The 21,907-nt window shown below is 46.8% G+C and overlaps 10 protein-coding genes across 10 annotated transcripts; 7 read left to right on the top strand and 3 right to left on the bottom strand.

Moving 5' to 3' along the window:
- Nucleotides 1-135: 135 nt before the first annotated feature.
- C8R40DRAFT_1145760 (uncharacterized protein) lies at nucleotides 136-3,644 on the top strand. Its single transcript, XM_046229507.1, has 7 exons — nucleotides 136-493; nucleotides 544-596; nucleotides 656-748; nucleotides 802-1,048; nucleotides 1,099-1,223; nucleotides 1,275-1,556; nucleotides 1,609-3,644. The coding sequence occupies exons 1-7, from the start codon at nucleotides 259-261 to the stop codon at nucleotides 3,412-3,414; spliced, it is 2,841 nt and encodes a 946-aa protein (XP_046087597.1). The 5' UTR covers nucleotides 136-258; the 3' UTR covers nucleotides 3,415-3,644.
- A 2-nt stretch (nucleotides 3,645-3,646) lies between these two features.
- On the top strand, nucleotides 3,647-5,211 carry C8R40DRAFT_1100356 (uncharacterized protein). The gene is made up of 3 exons (XM_046227892.1): nucleotides 3,647-4,137; nucleotides 4,192-4,797; nucleotides 4,856-5,211. The coding sequence occupies exons 1-3, from the start codon at nucleotides 3,850-3,852 to the stop codon at nucleotides 4,994-4,996; spliced, it is 1,035 nt and encodes a 344-aa protein (XP_046087596.1). The 5' UTR covers nucleotides 3,647-3,849; the 3' UTR covers nucleotides 4,997-5,211.
- On the top strand, nucleotides 5,212-6,730 carry C8R40DRAFT_1100354 (uncharacterized protein; the record flags this gene model as incomplete). Its single annotated transcript, XM_046227891.1, has 3 exons — nucleotides 5,212-5,851; nucleotides 5,911-6,471; nucleotides 6,533-6,730. Coding segments are annotated over exons 1-2 (852 nt in total), but the record flags the coding sequence as incomplete, so codon positions are not given.
- A 46-nt stretch (nucleotides 6,731-6,776) lies between these two features.
- Nucleotides 6,777-7,901, top strand: C8R40DRAFT_142963 (G10 protein). The gene is made up of 5 exons (XM_046234157.1): nucleotides 6,777-6,883; nucleotides 6,999-7,198; nucleotides 7,261-7,327; nucleotides 7,388-7,475; nucleotides 7,534-7,901. Exons 1-5 carry the CDS (start codon nucleotides 6,821-6,823, stop codon nucleotides 7,560-7,562), a joined length of 447 nt encoding a protein of 148 aa, XP_046087594.1. The 5' UTR covers nucleotides 6,777-6,820; the 3' UTR covers nucleotides 7,563-7,901.
- Nucleotides 7,902-8,315: 414 nt separating this feature from the next.
- C8R40DRAFT_1160280 (Sodium/hydrogen exchanger family-domain-containing protein) lies at nucleotides 8,316-11,189 on the top strand (the record flags this gene model as incomplete). Its single annotated transcript, XM_046229994.1, has 5 exons — nucleotides 8,316-8,363; nucleotides 8,417-9,349; nucleotides 9,404-9,591; nucleotides 9,638-10,700; nucleotides 10,755-11,189. 5 exons carry the CDS (start codon nucleotides 8,316-8,318, stop codon nucleotides 11,187-11,189), a joined length of 2,667 nt encoding a protein of 888 aa, XP_046087593.1.
- Nucleotides 11,190-11,321: 132 nt separating this feature from the next.
- On the bottom strand, nucleotides 11,322-13,335 carry C8R40DRAFT_143225 (uncharacterized protein). Its single transcript, XM_046234158.1, has 2 exons — nucleotides 13,320-13,335; nucleotides 11,322-13,244 (listed from the first exon to the last, which is right to left on the bottom strand). The coding sequence occupies exon 2, from the start codon at nucleotides 13,163-13,165 to the stop codon at nucleotides 11,351-11,353; it is 1,815 nt and encodes a 604-aa protein (XP_046087592.1). The 5' UTR covers nucleotides 13,166-13,244; nucleotides 13,320-13,335; the 3' UTR covers nucleotides 11,322-11,350.
- A 95-nt stretch (nucleotides 13,336-13,430) lies between these two features.
- On the bottom strand, nucleotides 13,431-15,263 carry C8R40DRAFT_1169608 (uncharacterized protein; the record flags this gene model as incomplete). Its single annotated transcript, XM_046231399.1, has 1 exon — nucleotides 13,431-15,263. One exon carries the CDS (start codon nucleotides 15,261-15,263, stop codon nucleotides 13,431-13,433), a length of 1,833 nt encoding a protein of 610 aa, XP_046087591.1.
- An 80-nt stretch (nucleotides 15,264-15,343) lies between these two features.
- Nucleotides 15,344-17,201, bottom strand: C8R40DRAFT_1185804 (uncharacterized protein; the record flags this gene model as incomplete). Its single annotated transcript, XM_046233001.1, has 8 exons — nucleotides 15,344-15,859; nucleotides 15,914-16,323; nucleotides 16,387-16,413; nucleotides 16,470-16,611; nucleotides 16,695-16,806; nucleotides 16,869-16,901; nucleotides 16,960-17,060; nucleotides 17,114-17,201. The coding sequence occupies 8 exons, from the start codon at nucleotides 17,199-17,201 to the stop codon at nucleotides 15,666-15,668; spliced, it is 1,107 nt and encodes a 368-aa protein (XP_046087590.1). The 3' UTR covers nucleotides 15,344-15,665.
- Nucleotides 17,202-18,137: 936 nt separating this feature from the next.
- Nucleotides 18,138-19,496, top strand: C8R40DRAFT_1169606 (PUA-like domain-containing protein; the record flags this gene model as incomplete). The annotated part of the gene is made up of 8 exons (XM_046231398.1): nucleotides 18,138-18,197; nucleotides 18,414-18,447; nucleotides 18,502-18,521; nucleotides 18,581-18,605; nucleotides 18,679-18,694; nucleotides 18,745-18,766; nucleotides 18,827-18,992; nucleotides 19,057-19,496. 8 exons carry the CDS (start codon nucleotides 18,138-18,140, stop codon nucleotides 19,494-19,496), a joined length of 783 nt encoding a protein of 260 aa, XP_046087589.1.
- A 552-nt stretch (nucleotides 19,497-20,048) lies between these two features.
- Nucleotides 20,049-21,846, top strand: C8R40DRAFT_1160278 (Alpha/Beta hydrolase protein; the record flags this gene model as incomplete). The annotated part of the gene is made up of 8 exons (XM_046229993.1): nucleotides 20,049-20,224; nucleotides 20,281-20,349; nucleotides 20,400-20,432; nucleotides 20,484-20,563; nucleotides 20,615-20,716; nucleotides 20,769-20,974; nucleotides 21,025-21,053; nucleotides 21,108-21,846. 8 exons carry the CDS (start codon nucleotides 20,049-20,051, stop codon nucleotides 21,844-21,846), a joined length of 1,434 nt encoding a protein of 477 aa, XP_046087588.1.
- Nucleotides 21,847-21,907: the final 61 nt, after the last annotated feature.

Below are 21,907 nucleotides of genomic sequence, written 5' to 3'. Positions count from 1 at the left end.
TGTATACTCATCCATTTCTGTATATCGTTCAATTGCTGTATTGTTTTTGACCTTTGTACATACATATTCCCAGTGGCACAGTTGACAACTGTGTTCGCTGAGACACTTATTCAAAGCAGCTTCGGAGTTCCGCGAACTGAAAGTCTGTCAATTAATTACACAGTTTGAACCACGACAATCTACGATCTAATACTTTCTTTCTTCACGGGACACACCCAATCACTCATTAACCAGTACTATAGCTCTTTGACTCCAACCATGTCGAGCAGCGTCTCTCGCCCAGTAACACCGGATTCGCCTTCGACTAAGACCCTCGACGACTTAACCAACACAATTGATGATTTGACGCTTGCCTTGAACAATTTCTCCAGAGTCCCTTCACCAGAACCCCCATCACTGCTATCATGCTGCTGTCAAAGAGAAGATTGCGAAAACCTCAAGGCGTGGCAAGCGATGAAGTTGCGGTTGGAAAACAGGCTCATTCTTAGTGCCGGTGTGTTTGTTTTACCCTTTCCAAAGGCAGCTGTCCAAGACTTCATCTAGAAATAGGACAAGCCTTACTACAGCGCCATGAAGCTTATGTTCGCCGCCATGAGGTCAGTCGGGTCCTGGCAAGCGTCGATATATATTCTTTTCACAACTGTTGTGAATTCAGAACTGCTCAGTCAACGATGGTCACTCTAGCAGCGGTGAAGACAGTGATTCCAGGCTTACTGAATTACTCAAGGAAAAGCACGTCTTGGAGAAGGTTGGGTCTCTTTACCTTCACAAAGACTATTTAAGAGTTAACAATCTTTCCAGCGCCTCACGCAAGCATTAGTGAATAACGAGGTTACCGAAGTATCTTCGAAGACGTTATACCAGGAGTTACAAGAGGCTCGTACAATGATATCCCGCCTTTCAACCAGTCATGCAAAGTCAATCGGTTGGGAGACTCGCCTCTCAGTGGTCAACAGAGAACGAGACGATATGCAGCAGGAACGGGACTTTGAGTCACAGAGAGCGAGGTTGGCAGAATCTAGATTTGCGGCATTGAAGGATAAAACTTGTGCGTTCTCGCAATATGCGGAAGCCCAAGTTCAACTAATAGTATCTCAGTAAAACTTCAGTCAGAAGTTCGCCGATTACAAGATGAACTGGAGCAAAAACGTTTACTGCGCATGGAATCCACAGAGTCGTTACTTCAGAATGCGAGATCTAGGATCCAAATACTCCATACCACAGTAAGTCCAAAAGGGCGTGGTGAATGGGTGATTGATCTCACAGCTCCGTAGTTTGGCTCCCAATCAACATCCGAAAGCGCAGAAGTCACTAATGTGCTTGAATCATTGGTCAATGATAATGAAGGGCTGAAACGTGACAACGCAGAACTACAAACTCTGCTCGCCGAGTCTAGGGATGATCTGCACGCTCTTCAACAGGAGGTTGAAGAACGACGCGCCAATATGACCATGAAATCACCACGTTCGCATACAGGCACTCCTCTCCATGCCAATTTTGGAAGGTCACACCACTACTCTGGTAGCCTGTCGTCGTCTTCTATGAGGGAACATGTTGTGAGCAAATGTATCCTGAATCTCAGCTGCAGCTCATCAAAATGTTTTGTAGACTCCTCTTCTAAATAGACGTCACTCGAGCCTGGAAAGAAACGGTCTTCGGCCTCTGGAACCGCTAACTCCTGATACCCTGACTTGTGAACTACCGCCTCTTTCTCCTGGTGGATCCGACTCACGGTCAACGTTCGGTTCCCGTTCGTATGGACCTCTACCGCCTTCTCCCTATCAAATCGAGTTTGATGGCGAAAGCGCCACTGGTCTTGCATCACCAGAGAAAACAAGGACACATAGACCTCTTTTCCTCCTCACCCGCTCTTGTGGAGTGCAAACCGATCATTTACCGTCGAATCTACTTGGTCTCTCTCCTGTGCCAACGTCTCCGGCACCATCGACGTCGATCCCTACACCTTCACCTCATGATCCTCGTTCTGAAACCTCTTCGTTCTCCGATTCCACTACATCAAACATGGGAACAATCATTGAGCGAATGACTGCGTTGTTCACTCGGATGTCTCAGGCCGATGCGTTAACGTTGACCAATCGACTGAAACGTCAACATCTTCGTGGCGCCGATGTAGGTCATATATCTCGAAATACAGTCAACGGTATAATCAACGAAACATCCACAATACGGATCCACTTTCGACATTTGTTGGAAGACGAGCACCTTGTGACAATGTGTACCAGGAAAGATCTACGAGCATTGTTCAAGTTATTTAGAGAGTTCTTTGTGGAGATGGGTACGATGAGAGTTACCTTGAACGACGTGATTTTAGACCCATCCATCGCTACAAGAGTCAGTGAGCTGGCCTTAGACCCCGCCAAGGCAGGAGTTGAGAAAAATCCGAACGGTGCTGCCTCAAGCAGCTGGATGGCCCCGATTTCCAAGCTATTTGCCCCTTCTTCAGGAACGCGAGCTGACACCACAGCTGGCGCTGAACGAGCTGTATCTCCTTCTACGGCTGCATTAAGTGGTCTCACTCGGGCTCCGAGTAACTGGGCCAACTCTCGACCTCCACGTTTTGTTCCTAAACTTCAGCCCGCACTGTCTGCGTCTGCTACGACTGTAAACGTCGAATTTTCTTCAGGGGTTGGGCGTTCAATCACTAGCTCATCGGCCACACCAGCAGGTCCTTCTCGTCAAGAGTCTGTAGTTGCTTCCACCACGGACGGCGGTTTGTCTTCGGCTATGGGTATATTCGCTGGTGCACCATTGTCAAGTCCTGATCCTTGGGTAGTCGTGCCCAAAGGTCCGCGAAGAGTACAGTCAACTCTTTATAGATCAGAGTCTCCAGTAATATTTCGTCAGCCAGGGCCCGATGCGGGACTTAATCCGAATTTTCTTTCGCGGAACGTAGACGCTGTGATTGATGAGCAAAACACACGTCTTCCAATGGTCGATGAGGGCGCCAATGGTGAGGAGAAAGATATAATCACCCCTCTGATGCATCATAAGCTTAAACGGAGAGGGTTATCTGATTCATCAATACACTCTACTTTTACGGGCCAGGGAGATGAGTTGATGCCGAGTCAAGGAACGAGTACCCTTCCCTCAGAAACACATTGGCCCTCCAAAGGGTCCGTACTACAGGCACTGAGCCGGAAGGTTCAAAGCTTCAAGAGTGGGATCACCGATGTTCTCCCTTCTTCTTCTTACGACGACCGTCGTCATCTCAGCGGTGCCGGAACTGGCCCTAGAGAAAGTGGATCATCCTCAAGAGTTGTTTCGAAATCTGGCTTAAGTGGGTATATACCAGATATATCTTCTTGGGCAGCTACTGATTCCATGAATATTGCCGACTCCCTCATGGCGGTAGGCAGTCCGCCCAGAGATGAGTCTATGATGAGACATAGATAGACTGGATTATGGTAATCAGCACTTTTTTTACTGCAAAGGATGCTTGGTTATTCCTTGATATAAGAGACATCTATATCATTTGTGTAGAACTATTATTCGGACTAAATATACCTTACAGTTCTATATACTGCTACTCAATCGACCATCTGGGCTTGGCTTGTTGATTGATTACCATGTACTGCGTACCGTTCGGTGGAGAAAAGTGAGTGACCCGTACTCGTATACTTAGAAAGTTTGTAAATTCTGTGGAGATAGAAGCAAGGTTTCGTGAGAGCTTCAGCGCACTCTTCTGAAAGTTCCGGGTTCGTCGACTGTTTCGATGACATCAAGGTCCTGGTACCGGAATTCGTGGTATTATGGGAACTGAACGATACATGTATATAAAAAGCAGAACCGCAACTGAATTTCCTTCGTTATCACATTTCTATTTTCCAAATGTCGGACGAGCCTTGTACTCGCATTTTCCTATTCTCCCACCTCCGAACGAGGTCGAATCTGTTCATGCGTTTACTTGAGACCCATCCGAAGGTATTAGACAGGCTATATCCGTTCAAAGACGCCTTCATGAATGGTCCCGAGTGCCAGAACGCGCTTTCGACCAAGAAAGGGAGGGCTGCGGCCATTGGAAAATCCATGCAGGAGTTTGAGGAGACGTTCGCAAACACCACATTCCAAGCAGGCTTGGATATCATGGAAAAAACCATCGCTCAAGCCGAGTCAGAGGTACGTAGCAGAGGCGTGTCTATCGAAGTGTCGATGTCTTTGATCCTTTCGTAGGGGAAGATTGCAGTCATTAAGGAACATACATGCTTCATACTTGACTCGAATACTCTGAACAGCCATGTGGACTGTCGCAGAGAGGCAAAGCCTCGACCTGTCATAATAGATCATCAATTTGACATACGAACGACGTACGAAGACAAAGAAAAAAGTGTACAGTACGAAGAGCTTCCTCTCCGGAATCCTACCTTACTACCCGATCGCATGATTGCTACTCTTCAGCCGGTAATCATAATTCGACATCCCTTCTATACATTCCCTTCCGCTTTGCGAGCATCTTCATCGTACGGCGCAAATGTTTTAGATCCTGACTTTGCCATCATAGCAACTTTTCGCTGGCAAAGACTTGTCTTCGACTTTTATCAGGAGTACTGCGAGAGGGAGCGTAAGCTTAGCTCTGGACGGGGAAATTGGCCCATCGTGATAGACGGAGACAAGTTGATCAGCGATACAAAAGGTCAAATGACAAGGTTCTGTGAAATAGTTGGCCTGAAAGAATCGGATATCCAGTATTCATGGGATCCGCATTATGTGAAGCGAAACGCAGTCTGGGATGCGTTCACCAAGGTAGCCGAGGAATCCACAGGAGTCATCAAGACTTCGGTGAGATGACGTCTCACTATCCGAGTTTCCCAGATCAATACTTAGCGCATGATTTTAGGATACCATCCAACCACCGGATATTACTGAAGCAATGAAAAGATGGGAAAGTGAGTGGGATGCAGATGTTGCACAAAAATTAGCGGAGTTTGTCGAGCTTGCAATGGACGATTATAATCATCTACTACGCCACAGCATATAGACTTTATTTTCTGTAACGGGACTTGCAGAAGGGGACAAATTTAGCTAGCTAGGAGTTTTCAGGAACAGTAATCATGTTGGACAAACTGATAAATCTTCTATTCATTCATGCAATTCATGCACACCTTCATTTGATGAACTTTTGTGACTGCGGATAGCATACCTTACATGAGGCTCAAACTTCTGACAATGGCCTACAGTCGTCTCCTTGAAGACAAGTTGAATAAGAAATATTTTCCTGATTACCGTGGTCCCTTTAGTGGTGTACATAGGTCGCCAACTATCGATAATGGCTATATGCATGACGTACAGACATCCTACAACTTCCCGCTTTACAATAGTGCGCAGTAACGCACCGGTAGGAGATGAGTACATGGCAGTTTCAAGCAGGTTGTATCGATTATTTATCTTAATTTGCCCGGGCTGCCATTTTGACTGCTGTATGATAGCCGACGCCTTGAGAAAATATCTTTATCATCAATACTCTTAGAGGACGCGTGCAAGCTGCGTGAACTTGGGTGAACTTTCACTGAAACACCTTGGAACGACCTCACGCACCACTACATGATGGCTAGTCCTAAATCCAATTCCGAGGTCCACAAAAGACTCTTTCTCTATTCACATCCTCGGACCAGATCGAACCTGTTTATGCGCTTGTTGGAAACCCATCCTCAGATGGTAACGAAACAGTACCCGTTCATGTTTGCCTTCCAAGCTGGACCCGAGGCCCAATGGTCGGAGGAAAAGAGGGCCCTACGGATTCAAAGTTCTCATATGTCGAAAGAAGAAGCTGATAAGAAATCATACCAGGCAGGCTTAGATGAAATGGAAGGGTTGCTGGCAAAAGCCAATGAAGAGGTGCGCGATCGAAACCTACTCTTCGTGGAAACCTTTACCAACGGAGTTGAACGTTGTAGGGAAAGATTTGTACAATCAAAGAACACACTGTTCATCTGTTTGAATCCAAGTTTGTAAACGCAAACATCAGCTCTTCTCGCCATGAAGTGCCTCGACCCGTCATCGTAGATCGCAAATTAGACGTGACAAACTCTGGAGAGGCGGACGTCCCACTTCCTGTTCCCAATCCTACTCTACTGCCTGACCGTTTACTTGCGTCTATGTCGCCAATTATCATCATTCGACACCCTATATTCACGTATACCAGCTATATACGCGCAGCATCCGTATTTGGGGGTACCGGGATTGATTCGGAATTTCCGTTGATGGCGACCTACCGCTGGCAGAGGATTATTTATGACTTTTATCGGGAATACTACGATAAAACTGATTTAGAGGGGAGGAAACACTGGCCGATTGTTATTGATGGAGACAAGTTGGTAGAGGATACGAAAGGACAGATGGAGAAATTCTGTGCATTGACTGGAATAGACGAGACCCAGATTCAGTACTCTTGGAACGCGTCGAATGAGCCCGTAGAAGGTGTCTATCGAGCTTTCGTGGGCACAATCAAGGAATCTACGGGGGTAATCAAGACACCAGTGAGTGCTTTACACCCAGGGTCATCATTATAACTTACAATACCTTCGTTAAGAAATCTTCGGAACCTTTGAATGTAGAGGAGTATGTGGAGAAATGGACGGAAGAGTTTGATGAGACAGTGGCGCAACGATTAAAGGAAGCAGTAGAAGCATCCATAGAGGATTACGAGTATCTTTTCAAAGCTAGTATATGAACAATACATCTATCATTTGTCGTTGTAGTTGTTAGAGCGTTAAGTCAATGTGAGCGCCGAAAATCCAAACACGGATCTCACATAAGCAGGATTCGTTCGCCTCATTGCTTTCGGCAACCACCACCTTTTGTTATGCCCAAAATACGCACGACCAGGACCAAGCAACCGCCAGAAGGATATGAAGAGATAGAATCGGTGAATCTATCGTTGAAAATTCCTTCGCAAACCTGCTAACGCTTTTGCATTCTTGGGGCACATTTTCATCGCGTTTCGGACTTTGAACGTCGTTATCTATATGTGAATGCTACAGATATTGGACGACTATGCAAGGAAGATGAGAGATGCTGAGAATGAGTCGCATGAGGGCAAGCGCAAGTCTGAATCTTTGTGGCCTATCATGCAAATTTCGCATGCCCGCTCCAGATATGTTTACGAGCTATACTACAAGCGGGAAGCTATCTCGAAACCGCTGTATGACTGGCTCCTGAAAGAGGGATTTGCGGATGCCAAGTGAGTCTTTGATGTCTATCTTCATCATACCATTCTCAGTTAGACGTTTCGATTTGCTCTAGCCTCATTGCCAAGTGGAAAAAGCCGGGTTATGAGAAACTCTGCTGTCTCCGATGCATACAGACGAAGGTGCGTTTGCTGAGAGTTCTATCACCTGAGAAATCATGGCTTAATGTTTGAATCGCTTAGGACATGAATTATCAAGGTTCAACGTGCATATGCAGAGTCCCGAAAGCACAAGTCCGCTCGGGAACAATCGTGAACTGTGTTCATTGCGGTCTGTCGATCTGTTGTGAGAACTTCCATTGTCAGTACCCTGAAATTCCTTTCTTTAGGCTGTCGCGGGTGTAGTTCTGATTCATGATTCGAACGGTCCCGCCTTTTACGGCAATGCATACTCTGTCTAACCCTGGAACGGTGGTGTTTCCGTCGATTCACTTCGTTGGGCGAATACCGGGCGCGAATCGTATTGTGTATACATATCGCTTTCGAATGTAAATTATCCTCTGAATGGCTGGAGTTTCCTTGCGGCATTTCTCTACTATATTCAAGGCAAACGCCTAGGAACCTACGACAGCACTTCAGTTCCCTTGTTGTTTGTTCCTGAAGTTGAATTTGTGATGTTGAGTCGTCCTCTTTGGCTAGAATGCTTGAAGCGCCAAGGTGACAAGATTGGCTTGAAGTAGAGTAGTTCAATGAAAGAAGTCGAGACTGGTTGAATTTGATGTTCCGGACGGCGTGAAAATATATTCAGAAGGAATCTGGAAGGAACGCACTTCTCCAGTCAACCTCCAGTCCCTTAGTTCCTGCCTAAATTTTACATCAGACTTTTCACTCCTCTATCTGTTTTTATCCCTGTATTACTTGAGGGTGTTGCGAATGTTGAGGCTGACCTGTGGTAAACTGGTGTACATGTACGTGGTATTTCCTAAAATACATAGGTTTGCCACACACATTTGGTACTGGTACGAAACTGACCTAGGATCTCAGCACCTGAATGGAGATATCAGGAGAGCGGAACTAAAATAACATCACGATCCTGAATTAGATCAAATAGCATTTATTGGACTCTGGAGAAACTGGAGCGCCATTCTGCCCCTCTTTTTCTTCTCCAACCATGGGCGTATTCAAAGATATGGTCCTCAAGAGAGCGGCGGCTGAGCAGGTATGACTCGCTACGCTTGTATCCTCATTATCTTTTGACTGTAGCTGTAAAAGGCTGGTATATTTTCAGGATCTAACCCATCGGCCTACAACAGCAACGATCCTATTGTACTATGGATTATCCAGGTCATTGTCATCATGGCAATGACTCAGCTGCTCGCGACTATCTTTGGGCGTATTCGACAGCCTCGAGTAATCGCAGAAATTATAGGAGGCGTTTTCTTAGGGCCTAGTGTTATGGGACGCATACCAGGCTTTCAAAATGCCATTTTCCCTGTGATTTCCTTGCCAATGCTTACTCTAACCAGCAATATCGGTCTCGTCTTGTTCTTGTTCATCATTGGGATGGAAATTGACGGTACGGTCATCAAGAAGAACTTCAAGGCCTCTGCAGGAATTTCAATCGCGGGCCTCGTCATTCCATTGGGTCTCGGAGCTGCTCTTGGCGTTGGGGTTTATAGAGAATTCACTGATCCGAGCGTCAACTTTGGTTACTTCCTGCTCTTCACAGCTGTAGCCGTCGGGATCACTGCGTTCCCCGTTCTGTGTCGTATCCTCACAGAATTGCAACTTCTCGACACGACCGTCGGCGTTGTTACATTGGCCGCTGGAGTTGGGAACGACGTTGTTGGTTGGATTTTGCTCGCCCTCACAGTAGCTTTGGTCAATGCTTCTTCGGGTCTAGTTGCACTATGGGTTTTGCTAACCGCGGTTGGGTATGTTTTCTTCTTGCTATACCCCGTGAAATGGGGATACCGGTGGCTCGCCAGGAAGACCGGTAGTCTTGAACAAGGGACTCCTTCAACTGTGATGATGACCGTCACTATTCTACTTGTCTTCATCTCTGCGTTCTTCACCGATATCATTGGTATACATCCTATCTTTGGCGGTTTTCTCGCCGGTATCATCATCCCACACACCAATGGCTACGGCATTGCCCTTACTGAGAAGATCGAAGATATCGTAGTCATCTTGCTCTTGCCTCTTGTGGGTCATAATTTGATCACCGTCTTTATATCATATGCTCATGTATGATACTAGTATTTTGCTCTCTCCGGCTTGAAGACCGATCTTGGCCTCCTCAACGATGGAATCACCTGGGGCTATACCATCTTGATCATCGTTGTTGCATTCAGCGCGAAATTCTTCGCTTGTGCCGCGGCTGCTAAAGTGGCAGGCTTCAATGCTAGGGAATCCGGTGCAATAGGTTCTCTCATGAGTTGTAAAGGGTGCGTTGTTTTTACTTGTATGTAGTGTCTGCTAATATCGTATCAGATTGGTAGAACTAATCGTCCTCAACATTGGGTTGGACGCAAACATTCTATCTACTAGGACATTCTCTATGTTCGTTGTGCATGCTATCATACTAACCTTCATCACTACTCCGCTTGTCCTCCTCTTTTACCCGGCCAAACATCGCAGTCGAATAGTTGTAGAGGATCTTGGCTCGAACATCATCGCCTCGAGCGATCCATCAACTGAAAGTGATGAATTCACGAACAAGTTTGCGTTAGTCCTTGATCAAATTGATCAACTACCGGCTGCGATGATTGTGACTCGGCTTCTGTGCCCAACCATTACATGCACCGACTCCAAGGCAGAAATATCTGCTCCTTCACTAGACGAGAAGAGTCTCCCCATTATTCCTTATCAAGCATCATTGCCAATCACTCCTCTCCCATCTCCCATTTCACTCACTCTGCTCCGATTAATTGAGCTCAGCAACCGGACGTCTGCTGTGCTCAAGTCTCATCTTGCTCACACCGACCCAGTTGTCAGCGTTTTCAAGACTTTTGCGTGCCTGTTGGGCGGCGGTCTCAAGGTACTCAAATTGAAGGTCGATATCGATGTCTCTCCTAGGGACGAATTTACTGCAGTCATCAAGGACCGAGTTCGGGAGAACGGCACTGGAATGATCGTGATACCTTGGGCCAGTGGCTCTCATTCCACCGATGCCGAGGAGAGCGAGATTCCCGGTGTCAGAAACCCATTCGACAGCGTCTTCACATCCTCGGAGTCGAAAGACCAAATCATGTCTTCGGTTCTATATTCCGAGTTTATCCGAAACATATTCCTTACCGCACCTTGCGATGTTTCTCTCTTCGTAGACCGCGGCCCATCAGGCACCTCGACCACTTCGGGAGTGGGGCCAGACTCTCTCTTGGTCCTGCCATTCTTCGGTGGTCCTGATGACCGCTTAGCATTGAAGATGTTGGTAAAGATATGCGCTGGACATGAGGATGTGCGAGCAATTGCGGTTCGAGTTTCCAGGGGTACACAAGATGAAAACGAGGAGGAGTTTGACAAAAAACACGCTGCCGAAGTTTTCTTACACAATGTGAGCTGCTTCCTGTTTCTCCTTCAAGGATCTCGCGCTGATAAACACGTATAGACGATTGCAGGTGCGGATACCGTTTACGGTAACTTGAACACCCAAACTCGACTGGCGTCCGATACAGCAGACAATCTGATATGGGAACGTTATGCCTCTTCATTTGCCGCTGAACGAAACCCATCGCTGTCCTCCGCTCTCTCTCGAATCACATTCGAAACGATTCAATCTTCGAAGCCCCTGCATTCCGTAGTTGACTTCTTCTCTGGAAAACAGGTTCAGAGTACCGGGAGGACCGTTGTTGCGGTGCTCGGTCGCTCGAGGAGAATGGCAGTAGAAAGATTGGATGGTGAGCTTCGGTCAATTATGTCTCAACGAAATGCAGCTATGGGGAGTACGGTCAAGAAAGCACTCGGAGATGTAGGAGCTGCTTTGGTCGCAACTGGTGCCGACGCCAGCCTATTGGTCGTACAGACCTGCGTTACTAGCTCATAGTAATCCGAAGAGAGCATTCGATCCATATGTAATCATTTGTCGATTTCAGATTCTTATGTATGTTTGGAATTATATCTCCAAACCAATGATGTACGTAATAATGTTAATGAACAAAATCATTCATGAAAAAAGAAACTCGTTACACTATGCAAGTCTGCATATTATACTACACGATCAGTACCGAAAACCCCCTCCATATCCGACATTTGATTTCGTTTGGCTATGAACGGCGGTTGGGGATTAGGCCGAGGGTGAAGTCCATCCGAAGGTAAGTCCTCCTCCTCGTGTAAGGGATATATTGCATAATGCAAACGCATCTGAAAGCCATTTTTCTTCAGCTTCCGCAGTTCAATCAAGTCATTTTCCGCAAATGATTGGTCCCGGTCAAAGAATAAATCGAAAGTCTTGAGTGTGGGTGCGCGAGCCTGTACAAACCCAAGCAAAGCTGAGCTCGAGATCCTAGTTTCTGTAGGGAAGAGATGATTGATCATTCGAAATGAGGTCAGCTTCGGACATAGCGGAGAAGGATTATCATGAGAGGGGGTAAGAGCGAAGAAATGCGAGTTACGAAAAGTACTGGTAAAAGCGAACAAACTTTCCGCTCCGGCTGGACATCCCAGATCCTCAAATTTGAACGAAGTCAGCTCTGGGACGCTAGAAAGCCATCCAGTTAGCGCCCCGGGTGTCATTTCCATGGCTATCTCAAGTGTTTCCAGAGTAGGGAATGGTATTTCGCTCAATGCTGAACCCATTGGGAAAGGATTGGTCCAGGAAACAGAGAGTAGCTTCAGCGAGGGTGGGGAGATGTACTGAAACACGGAAGATACTTGAGCAGGAATACTCTGATCATCAGGTTGAAAAGGCATAAATTTGATTCGCATTGAGCCAAGATGGGGAAGATGTATCATCCCTGTTGAAGTACTATCAAAAGGGTGGTCCAGCATTAACACAATGCAAATTTGTAGATTTTGCAAACTAGATGTCTTCCTAAGAATATCAAATGCTTCAATGACCCTCACTCCGTGGCACTGATCAGTGGTTGAATCGCCATTTTGCAGGTTAAGATCAGTTAAAAGACCCCAATTAAGCGGTAGAGTGAGGTGACCACCATCTCTAACACTGATCTCCGCAACCTCAAGTCGCTTCAAAGCTGGCATCTGAGTGAGGAGTGGTGCAAAGGGGGCCCTAGACCCATTCTCCGAGCTTGGCCCATCGTTCCAAGGGCCAGGAGCATAGAAAGATCCGCAGAAGACGTTGGCATCTCGCACGCGGAATGATTGCAGGATTGGAAATTGGCACATCGATAAGTCATTAAATGCTCCCAGTTCTGTAGAGGGCAGCGACAGGAAGAGGTTACCGAACCGGTGACCAAAGGGGACAAGAGTACGAATCAACAGCTTCAATCTGTCGGAAAAATCCATCGTGGTGGTTGTAGTAGTAGGAGGGGCACCGAACTGTGGTTTTACATGAAAAGAGATAGAGAGTGGGAGTGAACCTGAACGCTGCAGCCATGTCTTGACTCCTATTGCACGTTTAGAAACAGCAATGTCGCTCAGGGACGGGGGGAGGAATATATGTAAAGAGGTCCAAAGTCGAGGTGTATCAAGTGCAACTTGTCTCCAATTCCGACATATCGTGGTCAGAAGTAAAGGCGCCTCCTTCAGACTTCGAACCGCGTTTCTATCTGCTGGTAAGCACCAAACGAATATATCTGCGAGCGTTTCGGATGGAATCTGGCGTATTGGAGACATCAAAGCTTGATGAGCTTCAATATAGCTCTTTATTTTCTCTTTTTGGCGTAAGAGACCATCCAACACCGACTGTGTTTGAGCGATCTCCATTTCTAATCGATTGAGCTCTGTACGAGGCACAGCGAGTAAAGCTTTCAATCTGAGCATTTCACCCATAGATGGTACATGATTTATCCCCATTACCGAAGCGAATGGAGAGTGCATCAGATCCCAGGAAGATACCATGCTGGTTTCAGTTCAAGAGTGGTACTAAGTACATAAGCAACACGCTACTACAACTTTTGGTATCATATGTACTATGGGGCTAGAGTATATATCGCGGCGGTAAGCACAAGGCATAAACACAATTTTCAAGCTGGTAGATTTGTCTGGAACTTACGGATAATATATAGGATATGGATTCCCCTGACGGAGATGCCCTATTTATCTTCAATGTCACCAACTTCGATCTCCACAATTATCAATGAACAAATCCGAATCAGAGAAACTATCACACTATACGATTTGTACCAAAAACCCCATCCATATCCGAAATCCGATGGGCCATGGTCGGCGGTTGGGAGTTAGGCCGAGGGTGAAGTCCATCCGAAGGTAAGTCCTCCTCGTGTAAGGGATACTTTGCATAGTGCAAACGCATCTGAAAGCCATTTTTCTTCAGCTTCCGCAGTTCAATCAAGTCATTTTCCGCAAACGATTGGTCCCGGTCAAAGAATAAATCGAAAGTCTTGAGTGTGGGTGCGCGAGCCTGGACAAAGCCAAGCAAAGCTGAGCTCGAGATCCTTGTTTCTGTAGGGAGATGATTGATCATTCGAAATGTGGTCAGCTTCGGACATAACGGAGAAGGATTATCATGAGAGGGGGTAAGAGCGAGGAGATGCGAGTCACGAAAAGTATTTGTGAAAGCGAACAAACTTTCCGCTCCGGCTGGACATCCCAGATCCTTAAATTTGAATGAAGTCAGCTCTGGGACGCAGGAAAGCCATCCAGTTAGCGTCTCGGATGTCATTCTCGTGGCTATTTCAAGTGTTTTCAGAGTATGGAATGGTATTCCGCTCAATGGTGGCATTCCGCTCAATCCTGAACCCATTGGGAGAGGATAGTAACATGCAACAGAGAATAGCTTCAGCGAGGGTGGGGAGATGTACTGAAATACGGAAGACACTTGAGCAGGAACAGTGTGATCATCAAATTGAAAAGGTATAAATTCGATTCGTATTGAGCCAAGATGGGGAAGATGTATCATCCCTGTTGAAGTATTATCAAAAGGGTGGTCCGGCATTAACACAATGCAAATTTGTAGATTTTGCAAACTAGATGTCTTCCTAAGAATACCGAATGCTTCAGTGACCCTCAATCCGTGGCGCTGATCGGTGGTTGAATCGCCATTTTGCAGGTTAAGATCAGTTAAAAGACCCCAATTAAGCGATAGAGTGAGGTGATCACCATCTCTAACGCTGATTTCCGCAACCTCAAGTCGCTTCAAAGCTGGCATCTGAGTGAGGAGTGGTGCAAAGGGGGCCCTAGACCCATTTTCCGAGTTTGTCCCATCGTTCCAAGGGCCCGGAGGATAAAAGAATCCGTAGAAGACGTTGGCATCTCGCACGCGGAATGATTGCAGGATTGGAAATTGGCACATCGATAAGTCATTAAATGCTCCCAGTTCTGTAGAGGGCAATGACAGGAAGAGGTCACCGAACCGGTGACCAAAGGGGACAAGAGTACGAATCAACAGCTTCAATCTGTCGGAAAAATCCATCGTGGTAGTTGTAGTAGGAGGGGCACCGAACTGTGGTTTTACATGAAAAGAGATAGAGAGTGGGAGTGAACCTGAGCGCTGCAGCCATGTCTTGACTCCTATTGCACGTTTAGAAACAGCAATGTCGCTCGGGTACGGGGGGAGGAATATATGTAAGGAGGTCCAAAGTCGAGGTGTATCAAGTGCAACTTGTCTCCAATTCCGACATATCGTGGTCAGAAGTAAAGGCGCCTCCTTCAGACTTCGAACCGCGTTTCTATCTGCTGGTAAGCACCAAACGAATATATCTGCGAGCGTTTCGGATGGAATCTGGCGTATTGGAGACATCAAAGCTTGATGAGCTTCAATATAGCTCTTTATTTTCTCTTTTTGGCGCAAGAGACCATCCAGTACCAACTGCGTACGTGCGATCTCTAATTCTAATCGATTGAGCTCTGTACGAGGCACAGCGAGTAAAGCTTTCAATCTGAGCATTTCGTCCATAGATGGTGCATGATTGGTTCCTATTATCGAGGCAAATGGCGAGCGCATTGAATTCCAGGACGACGATTCAAATGAGGTGGTCATGCTGGTTCCACTTCAAGTAAACACCGTGTGACACCTAGACTCGAGCCAGTAGCTTCGGATGTTGACACTTTGGAAACTGGCGCTCAAAGGTGTCAGCGAAGAAGTGATTCCGCATATCGCTTCTCAGCAGCAGACTGGTTCGAGTCTATGTGACACCTTCTTTAGTCATTATAGAAAATCAACACATATGTATTATACAAATACGGAATGTAGGTCATCGTAAGCAGCACAAGACAGACATGAGATAAAATTACAGTCGTAGAAGACAGGGAACAAGCGTAAGGTCCAAAGATAAAATAGATCAAATTTTCGTTAAAAGCATCATTATTGGGATAGATGATGTTCATCGAAATCACTCCGAGGTAGACTAATGGAATAGAAGAGAAAGATAGTTTAGATTTTTCACATATCCGCCATGCTGTTCAAGAGTCCCACCTTGCCGACCCCACCCAACGAATCTCCAGCTTCATTATCAATCATAGCTCCTACTCCAGTGCCAGAGCCCGAGCCACTAGCAAGCTGGTTGACGACATCGGATTGCAGCTGCATGGGTACGAAAATGACCTTGCTGTTTCCGGACTTGGCCATTTGTTGCACTGAGGAGAAGATATTAGAACGACCGAGAATGAATAAGACGATGTTGTACTCACAAGCTTCCAATTGACGGATCTGCATTGCAGCAGGAGAAGCCAAGATGTCCGCGGCCTGTCTCATGAGCCTGGCAGAGTCAACTTCGGCCCTGGCAGCAATGACTTTACTTTCACCAATCCTCTTCTGTTGTGCAGCAGAGCTCAAACTGGCGGAGACCTCTGGACTGAAAATGATATCCTTAATGAGGATTCCTTCGATGGCAACGCCCCATTTGTCTGCAATGTCACCGACAATCTCCGCAATTTCAAACGCGATAGCTTCACGTTCGGTAACTACGGACTGGACAGCGCGCGCACCGACAACGTGTCGGAGGGTGGTTTGAGCCCGTTCGATAAGAGCCTGTCGAAGATCCGTGATTCCAAAAGCTGCACGATACGGGTTACAGATTTGGAAGTAAATGACGGAATCACTGCGTGAAAAAAAGATCGAGGTCAGCCACGAAAAGATTTCATGATGAGAAAAAGTTCCAGACATTTCGACGTTAACGTTGTCCCGTGTTCTAAAATTAAAATCTATTATTATATTGACCTGAAAACGTTTATTAACAGCACTCACATGACGGTTTGCCTTCCGATAGGTGATATTTGAATCTTCACATCGACGACACGGAGGGACTCTGTGCAGACATTGACTTGAACGAGACCTGGATCAACGGACTTGTAAAATTGGCCGAAACGAGAGACCAGGCCAACAGATCCTATTAGTGGGTGTGCGAAGAGATTGTGAAATGTGCGAAATTAGCGACAAATGGGCACAGTGCGGGTGTGAGAGTTTGCATACCTTGTTGGACGTTTCGGAAGGGATTGGGGCAAGGGCAACATGGGATCATGCCACAGAAACCTACAACTGAACCGAGGCCTTGTAGGAGGGAGCCATATATGCCATGGGTGACCTAGAGACATTGTTCTCTAAGTTTGTGGGGTAACTTTGTTGACTTTACGCCTGAAGACGAACCTCTCCGGTACCAAGGTCTTGTGCATATGACGGCTGCACAGTTGACTTGTTTCAGTAAAACTACCCCGGGAAAATCACACATTCAACGCACCTGCATCTCACTTCGCTTCAACGGCTGCACCTGGATCATATGCGACTTGGTTTGAGCATTTTGAGGCATCTTGTTAGACAAGCCTGCCGGCTCTTCAGTGACTTTGAGAGAAAACTGTTGAGAAAGTGAACAAATGAGATCCGAATTAACGTACCATTAGGGGAATCATGGTCTACAACGTTGCGATTGGAGGAATTGGGAGAGGGAACACGGTCCTTGCGATCAACACCATTGTAAGACATATCGAACGATAGGTATAAAACAAAAAGGCGTGGAAGGCGTCGAGCTTATATATGGCAGGAGGTGAGAGTTCGGGACAAGCAACTTCTCCACAAAACACAGCTTTGACAGTTCCGGCAATTGAACGGCAAAGAATTTAACAGCTTCTGAATCTGATGTCGCGAAAAACCTAGCCCGCCTATACCAGGCCTATACTAATAGGTATTAGTATATGAATTTTAGCCTCCACAATCTGGGACTCGCGCAGTACTATCTAGAACTATCCAACTTACCTCCCTAGTAATACCATTCCACTTCAGCAGACATGATTCAGGCAACCAGCTTGGGCTCCACCATAGAGGCGCATAGTAATAAACACAGCAGGCTCAACACCTTCAAATCATATCTGATATGAATCCTACCAGAATTCCAGAGCTGTATTCGTTGGAAGCATCGATGTTTCAAGGATCATGAGTCTGCGAGGTTTTCGGTGCTGTTTGCGCAGCGTCATGGCGGGAATGCCGTATTCCACAGACAGGCTGCGCATTTGTTCCTAGTGGAAATAGGATGGCTATTGGTTGGAGGTTGGGAAAGGGTTTTTTTGTGTACTTTGTGCATATGACATCCCGGCTACTTTCGACACTCGACTGTCCTGTCGGTTTCGAGTCGAACTTGGCAAAGCTTAGCGATGTCATGAGTACAGACAGGATACTGCGCACCTTTCAGCAGAGTGGCTTTCAATATGCACAAGGGCCGTATCGTACTTGATAAGACTTGATATCGATCGGCATTGGGCAACGCAGCGGGTGTGACGCATTACGCGCATGTGATTGTAACGTGACGCGTCAACAGACTCCGAACAGAGAAGGTGACTGTTTCAACTTTTTGAAGGAACCTTCCATTGGCGACGCGTCCCAAACTCCGATACCTTCGACCTACACTATATGGATGCAAGTACAATGTACTGGCTGCTCAAAGCCGAACCAGACTCTCGCATGGTCAAGGGTAAGGACGTCAAAGTGCGTGTTTTATCAACGTTAATGAAGAGAAGCTCAAGTGACTAGTTCAGTGTTGATGACTTTGAAACGGCGAAGACCTCAGCTTGGGAAGGCGTTCGGAACTATGAAGCGAGGAACTTGATGAAAACTATGGAGCCTGGGGAGAAGGAAAGCCGTGAAACTTGATCAAAGATCAAGGCCGTGAAGCTGCTGGTCTTACGCGTTGTTTGCTCACAGGCATTGTTCTATCACTCCAACTGCAAAAATCCAGGTATGTAGTCGCTCTTGATTTGCCTCCGAGTGTAGTTCTGACTGGGCGAGTCAGGAATTGCTGCGTTCGCTGAGGTCAGTCTCGATCGAGCCGTATGAGGCTTAGGTTATGGCTAATGGCATGGCATTGGCAGGTGTCGAAGAAAGCCTACCCCGATTGTCAGTCTATCCTCGTTCATCGGCTCCTTTGCTGGCTGCTATCCTGGATGCTCACGGCTTACCTACTGTTTAGATACAGCTTGGGACTCGTGAGCGTTTGTTTCCATTGCTATTCTTTCCGTTCATCGTTGGCCACCAGGTCGCATCCATACTATGATCCGGTAAGCGTAATTTCGACGTCGCGCCCAGTGTCAAGTCTTGCAAGCTCAATTCACGTGTAGAAATCCGACAAATCTTCCCCCAAATGGTTCATGGTCGATCTTACATTCAAATCGCGGGCGAAACATTTTGTCTCTCTCGCTTTATTGAAGCATATCTCAGAACACGCGAGTGAGCTTCCGGAAGAATTCGCATACATTGGGTCCGAGGGTGCGAAAGCAATTAAGAGTATGATTGATATTCTGGGTTCATCATCAAGCCTTTGAACTGATTGAATACAATGAACCTTTAGGTATGGACTTGATTAACCGTGGTCGTTTGAGCGTCCAACGTGTGCAAAAGCCTGCTTGGGACGTTATTGAATTATTAGCTGAACGCGGCGGTTGGGACGAATCGAAGTTGGGTAAAGGAAAGAATACAAGAGGAAAGTCGACGGGTGGGCGATCGGGGAATGCCTCCAAGGATGAAAAGAATCAAAGTAAAAAGCCATCAGGAGCAACCAGGAAAACTCGCGGCGGAAAGAAAGAAGTTGCGGGGGAGGAGGAAGTGCATTCAGAAGAGAAGGATGTTGAATCGGAGGAAGGGGGATTAATATTATCAGAGGACGATGAAGGCACACGGCACATTAAAATAACTCCAGGAAAGACACAAGGCAAGGGACAGAAAAGGAAAGCCGCAAGCAGCGGACACGCGGACGAACGACCTTCAACGAGATCAAGGACACGAAGTTGATTGTATTCTACTCTGCTCATTGCAGATGTATAATGATAAGTTTTTATCGTCTTATGAATACAAAAGCTCTGTCCATCAGATCCTAGTCTCCGTTTGACACAACTTATCCTGGTACCCTGGTTAAGGTCTCGCAAGTTCGGGCCTCAGAATCATAAATTACTTCAAAGATTTGCGATAACATTTCTACCTGGGTCTGAGTCTCGCAAGGAACGTCTCAAACGTTTTAGAGAGGGCAAAGGTTTTTTCTTCTGGTCTCGGGGCGACTCTGAGCTCGTCTTCGAGATCTTTCGAGCTTTCGAGATGCTTTAAACTTCAAAAGACTGAACTTCAAAGTTAGAATTGAGAAGGAAGCGAGGAGAAGCGGTATCAAAGGAGTTCGGCTACTAATCACCCGATGGCCGGGAGGATTGACTGTCCAATCACAATCTTTCCATCATCTTGCACTCAAATAATCGCAATGCGCTTCAGTTTTTCGGGCTCAATCCGCCATTCCATCCTCGGGAGTCTCGTTCTGGGTATTTCTGGGCAGCTCGTTACGCGAAAAGTCACGCCATGGGCTCTTCCTTCAGTTCTGCGACCAAGCCGAAGATTTTTTACCCGCCATCTCCTGAGGAAATACTCGTGAAGAAACCTGGAGGAGGAGTGGGACCCGAGTCGTTGTCAAAGTTGGTTGAAGAACACTGTCCAAGTCTGAAGAAAGAGTTCAATCCCCCATGGTGGTTAAACAAGTTGCGTTCCTACATTCCATCGTTCCAAACACACCGGGACTGACATAATCATACAGTGGTCATCTGCAGACGTTGTTCAGCGTAGCTGGCGATTTCACGGGCGTAGATAAAGTTGTTTATGAAAGGTTATCATACTTCCCCATTCAAATCGCTTACCACTCAACCCGCCTTACAGAACCTATCTTCGCTTAATGGATGGTGGTACATTGTTCGTAGCACTTCTAGACATTACGCGGTAATCTCTCTGACTGGTTCGAAGAGGCCTCGACTTCACACCTCCTGGTGACACATCCCCGGATGACGCTCCCATCGTCGTCGTCTGTCACGGCTTGACTGGAGGTATGTCTGCATAGGATAGTATCATCAGTCCAGTCTAACCACCGCCTATAGGCTCGTATGAGGCATACGTAAGAGCCGTTTTGGCGCCAGCTTGTGCGCCAGTATCTGAAGGAGGACTTGGTTATCGAGCAGTGGTGGTTAACTTCCGGGGATGTACGTGTTATGGCTACTCTGATCACAACAGAAACTCATTCCGAAAATACAGGTGCCGGCGTTCCGGTAACTTCCAAACAACTCTATTCTGCAGGATGGACAGAAGATTTACGAATGGCAACTATATATCTTGCGCACAAGTATCCAAAAGCACCACAGTTGGGTCTTGGTTTTTCTCTTGGAGCGAATGTCATGGTTAGATACCTTGCAGAGGAGGGAGAACGAAGTCGACTTGAATCTGCTTGTGTACTCGGAAACGTAAGTCTACATAACCACTGCCCCACCTGTAACTGCTGATGCTGGATTAGCCTTGGGATCTGGTGAAGAACAACTGGGCGTAAGTGGGTTCCTTCCTTTACCCCGGTCCATCAACTGATCCACCCTGCTCAAGGCTGGAGCACACCTTTTTAGGAAAGCATATTTATTCCAAGGGCATGGCGAACAACCTTGTGAACGTTCTAAAGCTACATTCCAAAGCTTTAGAAAAAGTCGATCCTCCTACACCATCCGCTACCTCCAAGTATGAGCCAGATTCTACGCAAGCTTCCCTTGTCTGCGCTGCGTATCATGCGGCATTGGCTCTACGCAGTCCCCCTTTAAGTGTTTTCGACAACACTTTCACTCGCGTCGGTGGAGGAGGACCACCAGACTGGCCTTTAGCTTCTGCCGATGCATATTACAAACACTCTTCCAGTCACCACGTTGTACCCCAAGTCAGAAAACCCCTCTTAGCAATCAACTCTACTGACGATCCGGTCGTTGTACACGCACCGACAAGTCCAGAGGAAGTCGGTTCGGGCTACACCGTTGTCGTGTTGACGGAAGGCGGAGGACATTTGGGATGGTTTGAACCTTCATCTGGGATAGTGCTCATTGGAACTGACGTTTCGAAACTACACGTACGGAGATGGATGACCAAACCCACTCTGGAATGGCTTCGCCTTGCTGCTGAAGTATTAGTGCACGGACATCCGGATCATCCTCCGAGAGCCATATTCGTAGATGAAGGTGGGTGGATTCGTGAGGTCAATGGGGCGAGGCAGGGTCTAGGATGCCGGGCGGTCGAAATTGGGGACTTGATAGATGGAACTGAGCTCAAAAAGGAGCCAGGGATGCTTCAAGGCTTATAAATGTCCGTCCTTCTCCCAAGTTCATTATCTTCGCGTAGAGATCCTTTTGGACGTTGACCGT

Source organism: Lentinula edodes (genome assembly GCF_021015755.1).
Source record: "Lentinula edodes strain Le(Bin) 0899 ss11 chromosome Unknown C8R40scaffold_13, whole genome shotgun sequence".
NCBI classification, from domain to species: domain Eukaryota; kingdom Fungi; phylum Basidiomycota; class Agaricomycetes; order Agaricales; family Omphalotaceae; genus Lentinula; species Lentinula edodes.
This window is presented reverse-complemented; position numbering and strand designations above follow the sequence as displayed.

Excerpts from the sequence above, each read along its gene's own strand:
- C8R40DRAFT_1145760 (XM_046229507.1), top strand. The coding sequence starts at position 259 with ATGTCGAGCAGCGTCTCTCGCCCAGTAACACCGGATTCGCCTTCGACT. Across the intron at positions 1,224-1,274 it reads TCCAAATACTCCATACCACA|TTTGGCTCCCAATCAACATC; the intron begins GTAAGTCCAAAA and ends ACAGCTCCGTAG. Across the intron at positions 1,557-1,608 it reads CTTCTATGAGGGAACATGTT|ACTCCTCTTCTAAATAGACG; the intron begins GTGAGCAAATGT and ends AATGTTTTGTAG.
- C8R40DRAFT_1100356 (XM_046227892.1), top strand. The coding sequence starts at position 3,850 with ATGTCGGACGAGCCTTGTACTCGCATTTTCCTATTCTCCCACCTCCGA. Across the intron at positions 4,138-4,191 it reads TCGCTCAAGCCGAGTCAGAG|GGGAAGATTGCAGTCATTAA; the intron begins GTACGTAGCAGA and ends ATCCTTTCGTAG. Across the intron at positions 4,798-4,855 it reads CAGGAGTCATCAAGACTTCG|GATACCATCCAACCACCGGA; the intron begins GTGAGATGACGT and ends GCATGATTTTAG.
- C8R40DRAFT_142963 (XM_046234157.1), top strand. The coding sequence starts at position 6,821 with ATGCCCAAAATACGCACGACCAGGACCAAGCAACCGCCAGAAGGATAT. Across the intron at positions 6,884-6,998 it reads GATATGAAGAGATAGAATCG|ATATTGGACGACTATGCAAG; the intron begins GTGAATCTATCG and ends TGAATGCTACAG. Across the intron at positions 7,476-7,533 it reads CGTGAACTGTGTTCATTGCG|GCTGTCGCGGGTGTAGTTCT; the intron begins GTCTGTCGATCT and ends TCCTTTCTTTAG.
- C8R40DRAFT_143225 (XM_046234158.1), bottom strand. The coding sequence starts at position 13,165 with ATGGTATCTTCCTGGGATCTGATGCACTCTCCATTCGCTTCGGTAATG.